The sequence below is a fragment of the Antrostomus carolinensis genome, unplaced genomic scaffold (assembly GCF_000700745.2).
Source record: "Antrostomus carolinensis isolate BGI_N321 unplaced genomic scaffold, ASM70074v2 scaffold38354, whole genome shotgun sequence".
In the NCBI taxonomy this organism is placed as follows: Eukaryota; Metazoa; Chordata; class Aves; order Caprimulgiformes; family Caprimulgidae; genus Antrostomus; species Antrostomus carolinensis.
Genome location: NW_010313531.1, coordinates 37,692 through 56,343, shown reverse-complemented (window position 1 = coordinate 56,343; position 18,652 = coordinate 37,692). Strand labels below are relative to the sequence as shown.

Below are 18,652 nucleotides of genomic sequence, written 5' to 3'. Positions count from 1 at the left end.
AGGTGCCCTGGGACTATAAAATCATCAATCACTGAACATTTATCATTTTTTTTCAGACCGCAGGCTCGTATTCAAGACAATATTACCAGGGCTGAAACAGGCCTCACTATCTTTGCAGGCGTGCTGTCAGTTCTACCAAAGGGCTAGTAACTGAGGGCTAAATAACTGTCAAATCACTACCGCTGCTTTATGGATGCATGTCACAACTCTTGCTGCTATTCGGCTTTAAAAGTAATCTTCTGGGAGCCCTAACTCCCAAATGAATCTTTGGCTGACTTTATCTACTTCAGAATTGGCGATACACATGTGATAGGCATTCAGAAACAATCTTAGTGACATTTACAACTTGGTTATGACCACGAGGGTGTCCTCTGGTAACCATGACCTAGCCTCGTCTGTCAGACAAGCAGCGTGTAGCAGCAGCTGCCGAGGAAATGGAGTGGCTCCTAGCTAAGGTCACCACATGTGGTTTATTTTTATGCTGAAACAAAAAATAAATTAAATCTGCTAGATAAAGAAAGAAAAATTTGCAAATAGAGAACAAAAAAAATAAAGCTCCTAAGTAGGCAACTTCCTATTTGGCTCTCTGCTTGTACTGTGGGGTTTTTAAAACCTTTTTCCCTAAGACAATACTTCAACTATATTTTATTTTCAAAAGAAAGAAACTAGGAAGGACAGTATCAGTGATAAAAGAGAATCCACATCTCAGACATTCAGAAGGCGGTGCCTCAGTGAGCCCCAGAAACTGAAATCTACAAGAGATCTTTATTTACAAAGCAAATAATAAAACTACTGAAAATGTAACAGGGGTAAGACTCATTTCATACATTTACACATCATGTATTACCACGGCTATCTACCTAATGCACAGGATTAATAATGTTCCTCCACAAATTAACATTGCATATTTCCCCCAAAATAGAGGAACTGGAGAACTGGGTGAGTAGTTTACACAGAAAGGAATGTTTTCCCTTCTACCATCAGAATTCCTTCAGATAACCCTTTACATGTTCTTTTCACACACCCTCTCAGTTTCCCAGAATGCACTTGCATCCAATTACCACAGCACCAAAATTATATTTCTACACCACTAGACCAATTAACTACTTTATCTACCTGAAAAATGCTCCAAGAAGTCCTTCACAACACTAAAGCCATAGGAAACAGAACATTTACTATACAGGGGAAAAGTGCACTAAGGCATATGGAAGCACTTTAAATAGAATTGTTTTTTCTGTACTTTAATTCAACTCCTAACTAAAATTGTGTCAGACATTTCATTCTTCATCATGCATTACAGAATTTACACTTGTGCAAACTGTAACTTCTCTCAGCCTTCATCTACAGTGGATCTACATAAAGAGGCCTTAACTTGGCCACCATCCTTGACACCAGTTATTCAGAGTCTTAGTAATGAGTTATGGATTATCAGCTCAAGCAGCAGAGTTTTGTCAGGGATTAGAAACCCTGGGCTGATTCCCACATATAATTGACCCACACTACATGAAAACAAAATAAACACAAACACATGCAGTTTTGATTTAACAAACTTCTTCTGCACTTCACAAAAGCAAATTAAGTAAAATCAGAAGAGCTCTAAGGACAATGATTTAAATTACAAAGTTATTTCAGAGTATTCTTCACATTTTGGCTGTACTTCAGATAAAATTGCATTCCTGATACCATTCCTTGCTCTTACATATGTATTGTTAACTTACAGAATAAGCAGTATAAAGTTCTACTGTGAAGAGCTGTAATCAATCATAGATGAAAACTTTAGAAGTTTCCAATAGCTTCTGAAAAGCTACTGGAAGCTTCTAGTCGTACAATCAAGGCTTAAAATATGTATTTAACAAATATGATAGTGCAAATGGCAACATATGTTTACTGCTTAAAGAAGAATGCGGTCGAGAGCCTTAAAAAGTCTGTCTGCAACACCAATAAAGGATAGTGGTTTATTAAAATGTACATCTCATCTATGTGACTGAGGAACAAAGAAAACACCATCAGCTGGCATCTGAACTCAGCTCTTATGGCAAAAATAACAGAAGGTGATGGGGGTATATATATATAAATTTCTATCAGAGCCTCTTTTCAAATCTGTGTTTTAAAGAAGACTCTATAATACATACTGTCAAATTTCATTCTTTGTTTCTGAGAAAGGAAGGAAATTTCAGTTCATGGCAATTTTGAAGACTACTCTCTGAAATGGGACTCACTTGATCACAGTTCAATTGATACAGGCTCCAAGCAGAAACTGGAGCTGATTAGTTAAGTCCAAAACTATTCTCCCTCTTGGGAAGAACTATTTGATCATATTCGACTCAACGCTACTGGAACAGGCTGTTGATGTCATTCTTTGGACTACAGGTGGGCTTCCAAAGCCCTTTGGAGGATTGCCACCTACCATTACATGCAAGGCAAGTTTGTCATAGAAAGGCTGGAAAGAGACGCTCCATGTTGAGTACACATCCTCATTTCTGCCACCTTTGCTCCCCAGCAAATATACCAATGGATTAGCAAGCATCAGTGCACAGTTTCAGTATTTAGCAAATAACTGGCAAAAAGTCTGCAAAACAGGAGTTACTGGACAAATTAATTTTCTGTTCTGAGCACCCTTTTCTGGAGGGACTGCAGATAGCTCAGGCCATTTTTCTGTTTAAAGAAAAAAAACCAGTTTTGAACATGATTAGATGCCCTAGCTGTAAATTCAAAACCATCTTGTTTGTTCCAGGCTCTTACAAAGCTACTACAAAAGCAAAATCTAACCTTCCCAAAGGAAGACAAAACTTTTTATTTCTGTATTGTTATAGCTCAAATAAAGTCTAATGGGGCTAACAGTTCCCTTACACCATTTTATAATGTTGTCACAGCATTTTGGTACAGGCCTCTCCCTGGATTTCAGTCTCACTGCATGTTTGTGACCAAAAAGATAAAGTCAGATATGCCCAGAAATAAAAGCAACAAGTATTGTCTACTAATAATACCTGTCATGAAATTCAGCTGAAAGACTAACTAGCACTGCAGTTTAACTGAGTAGCAACTCTTAATGTTGAATGCTCTAACATTTTATTCGTTTTTTCAGGTATTTTATTGGTTAGAGTGATGTTCTCTAATCATTCCAATAAATTTAATCCATCAATGGAGGAAAAAAAAAAAACAACAACAACAACAAAAAAAAAAAACAGTTGCAACAATTTTCATTCCCACCTCTTCTGGCTAAGATGCCCCAAGTGTCCAAGTAATTTAGGCTTTATTTGTATCAGGAGGACTTCCCATGCAGAGCTATGCTAACACAGCCAAATTAATTACAAATCTGAGACTATTTACAAAATCATAAATAGTTGTATACAGGACACCTGAAAATTACCTTACAAAATGTATTATTCTAGAAGACCCAGAATAAGAAATGAAAAAAAACCCCAAAGCAATCCAAAACAAAACACCCTCAGCATAAAAACCCCACACTCCTTACTAAGCATGTTTATCCGACCAAGCTATAAGGGAAAGCCTGACACAGTGAGTCTGTGCCTCATTTTGCAAAATAAAATTGTAATTAACCTCCTAAAACTCAATGCCTTTCAACAGATTCTGACATTTTGGTTTAAGTCAATCACAGAAATCACTTCAGAACAAGCCAAAAAGCCTCCCCAGCTCAGTGTTCCTACACCTTTTCATTGCCCTGGTTCCAGGGCTTCTCTAGGATTCATCCTTTCCCTTTTGCTTCCACTTCAAAACCATAAAACTATTGTTGCTTAGTAATTATTTCCTGAAGTCACAGCAGGATTTGTCCATGCATAAGCAAAACTGTAATCGTGACCCTAACTCAAGTTGTGGGGTTTTTGGTTTTGTTTTTAAATAAGCACAGCATCCTATTTCTACTTCAGGGTAAAATGTGAAAAATGAAGGGGATGCTGTAACAATATGGCACATGATTTTCCCATGCATTTATTGACTTAATGGGGTAACTTCTTCCTGTACAGTTAACTACTCCATAGCATTTTATTTGCTCAGGTCCACTAAACTAGAGAAAATAGGCCGTTGGGTTTTTTTTTCCCTTTTTTTCTCCTCCCTTATCCACAAGCCCTGTCCTACACAAGTCCCTGGGAACAGACCAAACTCAGACCCAGTCGTAGCTCAGAACCAAGCTGTCAGATCAATAAATGGGTATTTGCATTTTAGCAACTTACAATATAGCTCAATTATCACCTTTAAACTTAACATATTAAAATTCCACTGAAATGAATGGCTGATTTCACAGTATGATGTGGCTACAGACCAAGAGATTAAATTTAATGAATGTTCCTTCTGATTCCTTGGAGTTTTATAGTTTGGCTGACCTTAACTAGCAAATATTAACTGTTAAAACTCAGGAATACTGAGGTCCCTTCCAAGCTAAATTTGGCTATGATCATAAGAATCAGGCAACAGTCATCTGAATGACTAATGTGTAAATGAACCACAGTGAATCTACTGCTGAAATCCACTTTATTTCGGATTATCTGCCTCTCCAAACTGATCTGAGAGTTCCAAAGACAAACAATAGGAAAAAAACACAAAGTGAGGGGGAAGCAGGGAGAGAAAGCAAGACACAGAGACAGCGAGAGACAGATGGACAGACCCAGAATGACTACACCCCGGGAACACTGTGGTGAGTCACTGACTTAAGATTAGACAAGAGGCTCTGGGCAATAGCCATACCAAGGTGTCCTAGCTAATTTAAAAGATTATGGATTATGCGATCATGTATGTTTCCAGAAATAAACAACCATTTTGTTTTGGAAAGAGCATTTTCAGTCATTGAACCTACGTATTTGTCAATGGCTCCTAGAGGAAAGACTACAGAGCCAAAACCTGCCTGGGTCCACTGAACACACAGATCAGGAAGAACTTTGCAAAACTATAAAAATAAATCCAGAGAAGCATACTCTTCCTTTTTGCCTTGAGGATCACCTGTACTATATTTGTTTGTCTCAACCAAACACCAAGAAACTTCATATTGTCGCTCCCCACACTCCTCAGACCATTTCATCTGTATTACCATCAGTTGCCTGCTACAATCCAAAAACTAAGCAACCAAGCTGAAGACCCATCTGATGTGCTCAGGAAACAAACATCTCTCCCCTTCCCAGGCTCCCTGTGTGCCACCTCCCAGCCTGCTGAGTACAGGCAGAACTTCAACCCCACCTCACTTTATCATGCAAGAAACATGTATAATACTTATTAAATAGAGGCATGAATGCAGTGAGCCGACGAAGATCACCCAAACGCACCAGAAACAGGGAGCTGTACACTTTCTAGTTTTAATTCCAATTCCCTTACACTACCAGCAAGTTTTCACCTTCCACTGAAATATCCTAAAGACAGAAATGTAGCTACACAGGGGAAAAAAAAGCAGACATCACTACCCCAGATTTCAGGTATTGGGAAAATCAAGAGAGCTTTCATAAGTCCCCTCCAAGTGTCATCATAAGTTACATGCTTTTTAAGAGTCATGAGCTTATTTCCACATATCAAGTTGAAATAGATGAAAACTCTGTGTGCAGGAAAGGAATATGAGAACAACTGAAAACATTAGTTGTATATTTATTTTTAACCTGGTAGAGCTTTGGAAGGGGGACATAACACAATGAGCAAGGAATCTATTTTGAAATAATTGCCATTTTCTCCAGTTCCAAATCCATTTCCAGGAAGTTAGCTTAGTGAATGATTAATCTGATTTTAAACAGCTAAACCCAATGGCCAATTACAACTCTTTAAACTATTGTGAGACAAACATCAACATGATATGTAATGGGACAATTCCCTAGCCACATGGAAGACTAATTTATGATTCCAACACTAATTTCAATATGATAGGTAGTTGCAGTAAAAACAAAAAAAACCCATACAAAAAATCACTTCTCCAGTAAAGCTCATATGACTGAAATCAGATTTTTCTAGCCCTTATCTAAGCTATAAACCAGGAAATAATACAAGTATAGCCAACACACTAACAATAAATGGTTAAGGACAATATTTAAAAACCTAACTAAAGCATTCAGAACTTAAATATCAAGAACTTGCTTTGAAAAGTGCTGCCCATAAATCAAATTACGAAGTAAGCTGCATTTGAGAAAGTGTCCTATGCACTGAATATAGCACATTTAATTTTGGCTTTGTTTTCACACTGAATCATCTGCTTGCTTATAGAATGCATCAGGAAAAGCAAATAACCAGAAGAACCATCAAACAACCTCCCTCCCCTGAAAAAAAAAAAAAAAAAAAAAGGGACAAAAAGGACACAAATACAACAGACTTGATAACACTTACTGTATTTCTGTGTCCCTCTTGTCTTGTTTTGCTATTTAACAGCTTCCTTTCTTGTTATGTACCTGAGATTAAGAGGTATAAAATACTATTTCAAAACCTGCTGTCTCATTACTATTTTTGACTTCTTTGCAAATTAAAAGTACTACTGGTGGTAGAGGGGGGAAAGAATAGTTTGGGCATATAGCTTTTTGGGTTCCAATTAATGTCTGAGTATTTTACATTCAACAGAGGACATAACCGGTTGACAATCTGTTGACTGATGCTACAAAACCATCCAAATCTAGCAGTGGTACCGACCAGTTCAACTCTGGCTTTAAGTAGATATACGGCAGAGTTACATAAATGAAAAAGAGGATAAACTGCATATTCAGTACTGAAGCTAGGTTCTATGTTAAATCAGGTCAAAATGTACACTCACAGCTTTCAGTGCAATATACATGCTGGAAGATACTTAAAACACCCACAGTGCAGATTTTGGAAGGAAAATACCTCAGCTAATTTATGCTACATTTTTAATAGTTAAAATTATTATGTGTGTATATATAAAAAGGCTATCCAGCAAAGAAATGTCTTACGAAAAATATTTGAGGATTTGTTTGATTTGGAGACAGCAATCTAAGATGAAAAACTAACTTGCTCCTTTTATTGCAAAGACATGTGACAAAATCAAAACAATGAAAAAAAAATCTCACAGAGCATTACTATTCTTTAAATAAAAGCAATCATTAAGCACACCACAATAAAAACTATGGTAGAAAAATGTTTGATTAAAAGACAATGTTTATCTAAATTATTATACCAATTTGTCACTATGTTATGAGTATAAATTACAACTCCCAATTAAAGAGGGAAAGCTAAAAAATTCAGAAGCATCTCACAAAGGAAGATAAAAACTTTCAAGTGCTATAGGGCAATATATTATTGTGCAGCAGACATGCTACTTGGTTCAAGTACCTCAGAATTTGCTTCAAGGAGCTCAGCAGAGCAAGGCTTTCAAAAAGCAGCTTTACAGTCCTCTGCAACATACACTAAGAGCCAGCTACCCTTCTAATGCAAGGTATTATGAACACATCTCTAGCTCTATATCACTCAGATAAGGGAGGGACCAGAATACATTCACTGAAAAAACACCCCTGCTGCACATACAGAAGTAAAAGCAAGATTGAAGATTTGGAAGAAAAACAAGCACCACACCACGCAGATGAAATTGACACAGTATTGTACATGGACCTTCAGTATAATCATTCAAGGATAAGGGAGACTATCAGCACTTTGTAGAATTCCACTAACTTGCTAATTACCATTCCTGAATTACTCCTCTAAAAAATAAGGCTTTCTTTTTTTCTTCCCACCCCCCCAACAGATATTTTCAAATTATTCATTTTTCTAACAAAACATTTGGCCTATGCAAGAGATGTTGCACACAGAAGTCACCAGTATCTCAATTTGTACCTTTTCACAAATTTTAGATCATTACATCAAATTCTAATACAAATACCCACTGCATTCTCAGTGTTCGAACACTATTTCACATTATTAAGGCCCATAAGGTTTTCTCAAGCCTGCAGTGACTCTCAGCCTTCAATGTTAGTTCAAAACACCATTGAAATAAAAATATTTTAGCTTTTAATAAGGTATTACCAGAGACCCTTAAAATAAATTAAACTGCTATGAGATATGAGAGAAGGATCTTTTGTGAATTAACTATTGATCAAAAGATTAAAATACCTAAACAAACACCCCGCCCCAAGCACAGGAATATACGTCCAGTTTTCACAGTGAAAAGAAGTTACCAATGTGTTTCCGCCACTTCCCCAAAAAACTCTACTCAGACCAACGTTCTTCAACAGTTCCACGAATAAATCAAAAAGTGGGTGAACAAAGACATAATAAAGTTTGCTGATAACAAAAATAATTTTAAAATAATCCTAACTAAACGTTAGTGCAGAGTTACAAAGTTTCATGTAAGTTCTCCATGAAATGGCAATAAGACAGCAGATAAAATTTGGTGTAAATAAATACAAAAGAAACATGTTAAAAAATAACTCAATGTCACAACAATGTGGTAAGTACTGTACAATGAAAGAAAAAAATATTATTTTGCTATGCAGTTTTTGAAGCAATATCACTTCAGAGCTCAGTGACAGTCAAAAAATGTAAGACTTGGTAAGAAAACAGAGAACGAAGATATCCCTGTGTCATGCAGAAAATGATGGTACACTCTCATCTTGACTAGTGCATGCAGCCTTAATCACCCTAACTCTAAGTTATAGACAAGAATCAGAAAGTGATTGGCACCAGAAATTAACCAGAGATTAAGAGAATTTACTCTACAGAAACCAATAGATTACAATTCTTCAATTTAGTTGAGTACAGGAGAGATATGCAAGTGGCATGTAAAAACGATGTTTCAGGGTGGGGAGAATTATAAAGTACGTCAGAAACAACCAGTATTCACTACTCAGAACACAGGAATATGGTGGAAATCAGATAAATCACTGGTCAGCACACTTAAGACAAACATCAATATTTTTGCCACAAAATGCTTGTAATTGTTGCCAAAACTGTAATCAAAGTCAGAAAAACTCATAACTCGCAGAGAACAAGTCTACAATAGCTGTAAGAACAATGTCCAAATGGTTGGCTCTGTCCAGGAAATCTCCTAAGCCCCCAAGTGCTGGGCTTTGCCGGGAGACTATGACAGGAAAGGTGTCAAAATATTTGCCCTTTACTTACCCTCTTTCCTTAAGCATCATTGCTGGAGACAATGAGACCATCTATACTAACCTGAGCAGACCATCAGCAGGAGTTGGGAAAGGACTGGAAAGGAAGATCTCCTTTAGCCCATCTTATTTAATTAATTTAATTCAACAGGTATGTATTTATCACCAAATTCCAGTTCTATTTAATTGAAAATTGCATATCTTTATGCGCCCTTGGAAATTCCAGGCAATACTACGCCAACAATTTAAATTCTTAAATAATTTGGTCACTGTATTGTCACCTTTAAATGAAAACTCCAGTAGGCTGCACTCAGATCTAAAAAATAAAAAAAAAAAAAAACACACACAAAATAAAAAGAATAAGTGGTACCTCTTGAGGTTTCAACTTTTCTATGTCTGTGGAGAGATCGGAACTTTTTCCATGAAGACTGCCATTTTCCTGTAAACAGGCAAGTAGTAAGAACAATTAGGACAAGAATTACATTCTATATTGAAATTATGGGAAAAAGCACTGGATTTTGAAGCTGAAGTTGAACATGTAAGACAGTTATACCTTACTTGAACTCTATATGTTAATCACCACAAGGAATAACCTAGGAATGTAAAAAGGTAAGTGTATAATTTGCCCTACATCTTGAGAAACTCTGACCTATATTCTTAAAATACAGACCCTTATGCTCATTTTCGCTCTTCCTCACAGTCATCTGATCTGGTAGCATATGAAGTAGTAGTCAGAACTTACCTTCATTCAAAATTCTGAACCAGTACTGTAATGTGTTTCATTAGTTAAAAGAAAACCAGAAAATAAACACCATACATCTTACCCAAAATTTATGCCTGCAAACTTGATTTAGACTGGTAAATGAAGTCCGATGCTTTTCCAGTTATTTCAATATCAAAGAGAACTTCCTTTGTTCTACCTTTTTGCAGACGAACAAGGACATGGAATTAACTAATTTGTGCCTCTTAACCACTACCAAATTCTATATACAGACAGTATATATTTCTAATGTTCATAACTTTTTTAGGGAAGACACAGGAATAGAGTTTTCCTGTAAAAGGAATTCAGTTTTCTTTAAAAGAATACTGTTGACATTTAAATGACATCTGGGACAACCATTCTTTATTGCTTCACCCAGGGCCTCTATAGAAATTTGGGGGTATTTCCCCTGCCATTATCAAATTTTTAGGTGTATTGAAGGCCTGGGCAAAGATCTGTATTCATCAGCCAAACCCTCTGAATTCCTTTGGATAGCCCACTTCTCATCAGTTCTGCATAATTTTTATCCCAGCCCTGCAGGATAAGTCTTCCTTATTCCTCAGTCCATGCAGGACACTTGTTCTTAAATTTACATCTTTTAACAAGTTTTTCAAAAAGAAAGTTAGCATATAAGATATTTGTAAAAATATTGAACTTATAATAATCTTTCAGTAGAATTTAGGACTACTGGGGATCCCCCCCGCCATGATTTCTGCTGCCTTTAGACAAAAAACAAAAAAAACCCCACAACCTTGTCAAAGTGAAGAAAACTTTACCTGTGAATAACACAGGAACAAATGCTTCCTTTTTCTTTTTCTTTCTTCTTTTTTTTTTTTTTTTTTTTTTTAAAGAAGGCAAAACATACAAAACATTGTTTTGGGAGACAGAGGGAAGAGGTGGACCTTATTGTTTCATTTTTAGTTTATAAATCAAAAAAGTTTGTATGCAAGTATTCAGTCTTCTGTTCTAAATTTTATACTGATGCACACAAAGCCATTCTGTAAAATCATTATATTCAGACACAAATACAACTAGGGAAATAAATCTACACATCAGTATTTTCAAAGTCTCCAACTTTCTGAAAAAAATCAGACAGTATTAACTGTCAATTCTCTAAAATTAAACATACTTCCTAATGTATTTAGCTTGAATTAAGAAAAACCTATTAAAACAGTATGCTCCAGTTTAAACAAAAATGAACATACCTTCTTTTAACAACAAAGAAAACCATCACAAGCTGGAAATAATCGGTGCTTCAGAATGAACTCTCAGTATCATCTCAAATGATGATACTAGCATGTAAGATAAAAATCCTTTGCACTTAGCCAGTAGAGGAAGAAATACTTCAGTAACATTCTGGGGATAGATTCCATCAACTCTTAATAATATATTCAATTTGGCTAGAGTTCAATTGGCTTCAGCTGAAACTTTCCTAACATAAATTATGATTCAGCAAGAACTGTTTGCTGTGAGGATTTTTTTTTTCTGTATGCTGTCTCTCTCTTTTTTTTTTTTTTTAATATAAATTATTTTAAGTCCAAGTTACAATTGCTGGGGGGAGAGGGACACCTGACATGCATAAGAATTTAACATCTCTTTCTTGAAGCCTTCCTTAGGGCTTAAGACAATACTACATTTACATTTGCTTTTCTTAATGTTATACCCAAATAGCACCGACATTTTCCTGTGATTGTAACTTCTAGTATACTCTGTTAGAGCACTAACGTCTGCCTTTATTACCAACTTTATGGTATAATGGTGTAATTTGTGGAGGGTTTAATTCTTGACCAGTATGTAAATTTCCTACTCGTGAACTTCAGTTACAGTAAAAAAAGAACAAAAGAGCAAAAGAATCACAAGCTCAAGTTCCAGTTACATCAGCTTAGCTTATGATTGATTTGAATTGATCCGCAACATCATGAATGTATGTCAAAACACTAAACACTTAAAATAAGAATATGATTTAATTAAAGCTGTGTAATAAGATTCCACTTCAAATGTAGGAAAGGCATCTAAAGGCTGGGCTTCATGCCTTGAATTATGCAGGATGTTTTAAAAGAATGCCTAATGTCTATGTTGCATAGAAATACTTTCACAATCCATAAACTTCTATCTTTTTATTATAATTTATTTACCAAAGATCAATGGAAAAATTAGGGCTTCATGATAAATCAAGATAAATCTTTCTAATGCTCTCTTTCAAAGTCAGACAGAGGCTTTAACAACACCCAGTGAGCCACACAAGACCTTGCAACCTACCCACTTCATTCCACAGCAAGAGAAAGCTGCAAAGATGCAAGAGCTAACACAGCTCTCTGGCTCAAGGGTACGGAAATCAGAACAGATTATTTAGTCTAGGTCCATCAGTTATGCTGTGCATTTCTAGTAATTAATTCATTAGGTACTTAGCTCACTGGCTTTTTTGGGAGTAGATAATTAATAAAAAGAAAATAGAGTAGATGAAAGGGAATATGATTTACCACAGGGAAAGCTTGCTTTTGACCACTGACTTGGGTTTTAAAAAGGCAGTGTTGTTTTAGGATATCAGATATTATCAAAAACCTTTAGCTAAATAAGCAGGATGGATGAAGCTGCAACAAGAACAGGAGGAAGGTATTTAGAAAGACAAGCCTCTCTCCAACATCATGACACAGCACATACTACAGCTGGCTAATGTTAACGGAGAGGCAAGCATTCCCTACATTTTGCCAATAAATCTGCTCCTGAATAAGTAACATGATTTCTATTTTCCCTTTCTGACCATAAGGTAAATAAAATGCAAGCTCATCATTCAAGTATACAGTTAAGTACAGTTTATTTTCATAAGTTCTTAACCTATATAGTTTTTAGCCTTAAAAATCTGAATTGCTATTGCAGCATATCAAAGTCATTAAACTCTCTAAAAGATGCTAATCTGTGTATTTAAAGGAGCCTACCCTTCAAAAACAGTGCCAAATCATCTGCTGATATTCACTGTACATTTCCATAAACTTTCATTATGAATTATTATGTGGGAACCTTACCCTTGAAGATTCATATGAAGGACTTGGCTGACCGCTTGTTCCCCAGGATGTGGCACCTGTTCGCTCATCCATACCTAGCAATGAAAAGAAAAATACAGACCTGTAAGAAAAGATAGCGAAAGCATAATGTTCTCTGATGCAACCTGAAAGCAAATTCATCTTCTTCTATACACTTAAAGCAAATTCATCCACTTCTGTATACTTAAAGCAGCATTTCTGAAAACAAAACTTAAGATGAACAGTTGCCTTGTTAATGAAGCTGGCTACAAAGCAACCTACTCATTTGGACACCTGCAGCTGCTGAAAACAGGAGCCTAAAAAGTCAAGAAGATTTGCCAGTCTGCAGTGTCTGCCCTACTCAATCCATAAGAAATTAGCATGAGTAACAAAACAAGCACAATGATGTTAGCCTAATTTATCCTGCATCTTAAGCGCTGCATATTGCAGCACATACTGTGAAACATATTCTTGTTATCTACTCTTTGCTCTCACTTCTTGCTTAAGTATTGTAAAATGTGCAAAATTATTTCCCCTACTTGGTATTTACGTGACATGCAAGATATTTTAGCATAAGGGGGGGAAAGGCAAGACAGACTGGTTATATTTCAATGGCTTAAAAAAAACCCACCCCACAGAGACTCATGGTGTCTGCCCTACTAAGAGAAGGATCTTTTTTAACTTTTTTAACGGTTCTTTTAGAATCAGTTCCCTTTATGCAAATCCAGGTTACAGCTTAAAAGAGAAAGGGGAAGGAGAAAATAGGGAGACCTTTAAACTCAGTATCAGAATATATATCCCATGTATTATCGAGCCAACAGTTAGAAATATTGTTGCCAACACTTTTTCCAATTACCTTCTATTCAAAGTTAATTGGTCAAATCAAGCACATTCCATAACAAGTAATTCCAAAAGTACCTGAATTCCTATAGCAAATCATTCATCTAGGATAAGGTTACTATTCTAGTAATTAGGCTCCCAATTATCTGTATCACAAGATTATTTTTTTTTTAAACAGGTGGAACACTTCCATCCTAAATTGCAGACTTCCACACACTTTGGCCTGCAAAACACAACTCATTAGTTCCCTGTCAGCCGAATTTCTCTCATAAAGAGTTTTAATATAGACCATAAATTCTTTATGTGATGTATAAGATAAACTATTTATGAAGCTTTATAATGTCATAATTTATAAATAAGAACTGTCACAATTTATAAATAAGAGTTGAGTGCAAGTTACTCCATACAATCATTCCTAAACCCTGACTTTATACTGCAACTATAAAAGTTTTATGCATATATCTCAGAGGCCACACTACAAAATAAATGCAAGGAAATACTGTCAATAACTGCCTACAGAGTAACAGTATCCTAATCATTATTTCCTTATGAAATACGTTTTATGAACCTACCGAATACTGTTTTGACAAAGACAGCCTGCAGAAGGCATGTTAAACTGAAAGTACAGTACGATCAGACAGATAAAAACTACAGACACCTTTTGTGGGCTGCAGGAAAGACCCTCAAGGCTGGAGAATGCTCTTTGAAAATGCAAAACGACCACTATATTGAGCCAGCAGTTTGGGGAAGTTTGCTGCATTTTGCAGCTGACAGCATTGTTATTGTTTCATTGTAACTGATTCAGGAGCCGAGTAAAAAGTCGTGGCTGGCACTGACAAAGGCAAAAGTAATCTTTTGGCACAACTGACTCCTTTCTGCCAGAAACAACAGTGCTAGTAATCCAGTGATTATCATAACAAGTCTTCTATTGCTTTAGTCGCAAGAGAGATATATAGTAGGACACAAGAGAGGGGGGTGGGGGAGAAATATGTCAGTAGATAATAGTTATGCATAGAGTGTTTACATGCATGACCCCTAATCAGTAAAACATGTTACTCATTTAAAAATTTCAGTCAGTGGGACATAAGGACTTACGTTAAAGTTCTGCTAAATCAGCACATGTATAGCTGAAAATTCTTGTATTCTAATTCTACCATTGGAATTATGCAAATAAATTGTTTCAAGAAATCGCTCTAAAACAAAATCTAACAGTTTAAGATGAGGAGGAAAACCAATTTCTAAATAGTTCCCAGAATTCTTTCTTCTAAAAAAGCTCAGTATAATTAGCTAGAATACTCAGGAGTAACAATACGCTTCCTTTTTTTCCTGTCAGGTGTCTTTTTCCTCCTTTTCATGCAGCATTTTTTCTTTTCATAGAAGCCCAAAACAGGCTTGCATCTAGACCTGTCCTTTAATCAGAATTTTCACATGAAGCACATGTATTCACACTTCAGGAGCTCTTTGAAGGCTACATGGAAGAAGTTCATACGGTGCATACAGAACACTGGCATTCTGACTTACTGCTGCTTGACACCTGGATTTGACTTGGAATGACACCTCTGTTGCCCTCAGACCCCATCAACACGGCACACACCAAACGAGCGGAGAACCGGCTAGCCAACAACACTCAACCAGGAAATTAGATATGTGTCTAAGACGGTGCTCCAGGAATGTTGTTCTGGTTTGCACACTGAATGTTTTCTCCACTGATGACAGATGAAAAACAACCAAGCACTGCAAGATGCAAAGACCCAGACAAACTCTAGCAGGCTGGGCACAAACAAACAACACGTGCTTTAATCCAGCCAAAGCTGTGAATGAGCCAGGAGCATCAGATACACCTTCCAGATGGGAAGAGAGCCTGAGGTAGGGAATACACAGTAAGAAAGAACACAGGAGTCATCTATGGCAATAAATTCAGTGAAGTCTCAAAGCAAAAGTGTCATCAAAAGGGTTGAAGCATTTTCCTGAGAAACACAAAGCAGGATGGAAGAACTCAGGGAATCATCCCCTTCATATAACCCCTCCCACAAGGAAATGCAGTGTCCAATTCCAGTATCCACTAATTCATCACAGATGTTGAAAGGCACAGGAAAGTTGTGACACTTAGCAGTGTACTGAAAAACATGCTGCACAGGGAAAGACTGCACTATCTGAATCTGTTTAGACGATGCAAAAAAAGGGGGAAATCCAACAACTGCATCAGGCAGACAGAAGTACAACAAGGTTCTACCCTCACTTCCTTTTTTTAGTAAGCATTAAGGATGGAAAGTAATTGAAATGACTCCTGAGTTGATTTCATAGTTCTCAATCAAAATCAGGTACTTCTACAGCAGACACAGTGTACTTTAAACAGGGAGTAATTCACTAAGTTTCATCTTTGTTTGAGCGGATTTAGCTGGCAGTCTGTCTGGCTCACAGAGCACCTCCACTGCACTCACCACCGCTGTCCCAGGGAGGACCAGCAGGACATCACCCCTGCCCTGGGCCAGCCACGCGGACAGAGCACAGTCCAAACCCGGGAACCCGGCCAGGCTGCAGGAGAAGCTGAGTGTTCCTCACTCACCTTGGGAAGATCGGGCCAAGGAGTCACGAGGATGCTTTCTGGCTTTCTGCATTGAATCCTAAAAAGGCTTTGCTTAATGTCACTTTTAAGATGGTGCTGTGAGTATTTCAAGCTCTTCTAGAAGAAAAGCTGAAGAAACCTGTTGCCTTATTACTTCAACATATGTATTCATTCTGAAGAAACACGTCCAAATATTCATCTAATAAAAAAATTGGATCTTACAATCAAACTGAAATGAAAGTGCTGGTATAAGACAAAGAAGACCATATTTAAAACTTATTTCAAGAGAGACAGGCTCTAATGTTTGTGTAAACAAGGTAATATACTTTATAGGGTTACCATCTGCTATGATGTTGATCAAATAAATGAATTGACAAAAAAAAAAAAAATCACATTGCAGATTGTTATACTAGGTACTCAAGGTATGAGCTTCTATCTTTTATAGCTTCTTTATCCAATTTTGTTTCAGAACAATGATCCTTTAGATAACATTCAACAACTGAAATCAATCGCAAAAAAACCTAAAGCACAAATCATAACAGTGCTGATTGTATTTTGCATCTTAGACACAGAAACAAATCAATCTACTATTAGACCCTATATTGCAAAGGTCTATTGTGAAGTATCATACAAATTATTACCTAAAATCATTCCTTAGGTCTAGACTTTCTAAAAAGGGATGCTAAGAGAAATATTATTTGATGGAGAAATACTATCTCAATTAAAAATTTTAAATTTCAATAGGTTAAAAATAGCTCTCAGCCTCTTGTTGATTCCAAAGAGAAAATATTTCTTATTTTATAGTAGACAATATTTTTAATAACATAATAAAATAATTTATACTCTAACAAAGTACCTGAAATTTGCAAGTCAGATAAACAAGATAAGATATAGTTCCATACATTTATTACATGGCGGGGACTTCTTAAAACCAAAAGCAGCTTTGACAATATGACAATAGATGTCGTGTGGTGGGTTAAAAATATACAAAGCTAAGGGCATTAATCAATTTGAGAAGAGAAATGAAACCCAGGCAATCTATCAACAGTCTAACCATTTAAGTGCTATTGGGATAAATTCAGATTATAACATTATAATTAGGTAAAAGACAAGTCATTTTCATTTCAAACTATATAAATAGAGAGCTTTCTCTCCACCCCACCCCCTCAAAGGAAAGGTAAGGGGAAGTATTTCAAGCACTGGCTGGAGGGGGTATGGAGAGAGAAAATCTTCAAACCTCAATCCATACTGTTTCTTGGAAAATGTATCTATTGCCTTACAGCACATGGATAGACGTTCCCCCTAACCCCTCCAGATCCAAAAGGAAAGTTCCTCCCTAGATTAATGGAATTACTATGAATATGGTCACAGAAACACTAGCTTCAGTTAGAGTTGTCTGGTACAAACTCTGCACTCTACAGTTCCTTCAGGAAACCTCCCAAGATAATTTTATTAAATTGCATGATGCTGCTCACTCTCCTCCCTGTATTGAATCACGCAGTTGTAGATTGAACACTTAATCCATCGTGTGGTCTAAATGTGAGATTTAGGGTACACAACTTGCCTGGGCAATAACCAAAACTTAGATCAAGATTAGCACTGACAGGTGTTAAAAATTAGTTGCAAACTAAAAACATATCAGCAAATTAAACTCTTTATGAAAAGCAGTTTATAGTTTCATATAGAAAATTATTTTGCAAGAACAGTGTTTTCTCAGGTCAGAATACAACACTGGTGTGTACACTTCAACTTTTTCTAATGCAACAAAATACTGACATTGTATAAAGTCAGAAGAAAATTGAAAAAAAATCGTACTGGTTCAGAAAAACTGATGAAAAGCTTTAATGTGCTTTAACAGTGTCTATTAACATCAGAAGTCAGTACCGGTAATGCAGTTCCTGCGTAACTATCAAGTAGGTTTTAGATTTGTATCCACTCATTACCTAAATACAATTTGCTATTAAAAAAAAGGCAATTACTACTTTTAACTTAATTTCACAAACAATCCTATTCATTTCTTGTAATAAGGCCCATGTATTCCCTAAGAACAACAACATCAGGTTATTAATCCCTGTAACAGCAGTGCTCTTACAGAAATGTCAGAAGTTACCTGCTTCTCTTTCCTCGTATTCTCTGCTTCCTAGACTCTAAATCACATCACTGAACACACCAAGTGACCTGGCATGACCTGGACACTTTAAATACAATACAATCTCCTCAAAATAAAATTGGAACTGGTATTTCCCACCCAAACTGTACTAAACTAGAAAACTGCACATTACTACACCCATCTTGCCAGTAAAAGTACATCACATACAGTTCAAAGAGGAGAGCATATTTACAATACCTGCATGCAATACATTTGTTATTTGTGTATGCTTATTCAGACAGTTCAAGCATAAGCTAATGATGAAAACTATAAAAATTAGCA

At 36.3% G+C, this 18,652-nt stretch overlaps 1 protein-coding gene across 1 annotated transcript in view; it reads right to left on the bottom strand.

The window, feature by feature from the left end:
• Positions 1 to 18,652, bottom strand: part of LOC104524483 (transcription factor 12-like) — a gene marked incomplete at its 3' end in the record, with an annotated part of 94,956 nt that overhangs the window by 38,685 nt on the left and 37,619 nt on the right. The window contains exons 3-4 of the mRNA XM_010167383.2: positions 12,819 to 12,892; positions 9,406 to 9,474 (exon numbers count right to left, since the gene is read on the bottom strand). Of these exons, the coding sequence (XP_010165685.1) occupies positions 9,406 to 9,474; positions 12,819 to 12,892 (143 nt within the window). The remainder of the gene's footprint in view (positions 1 to 9,405; positions 9,475 to 12,818; positions 12,893 to 18,652) is intronic.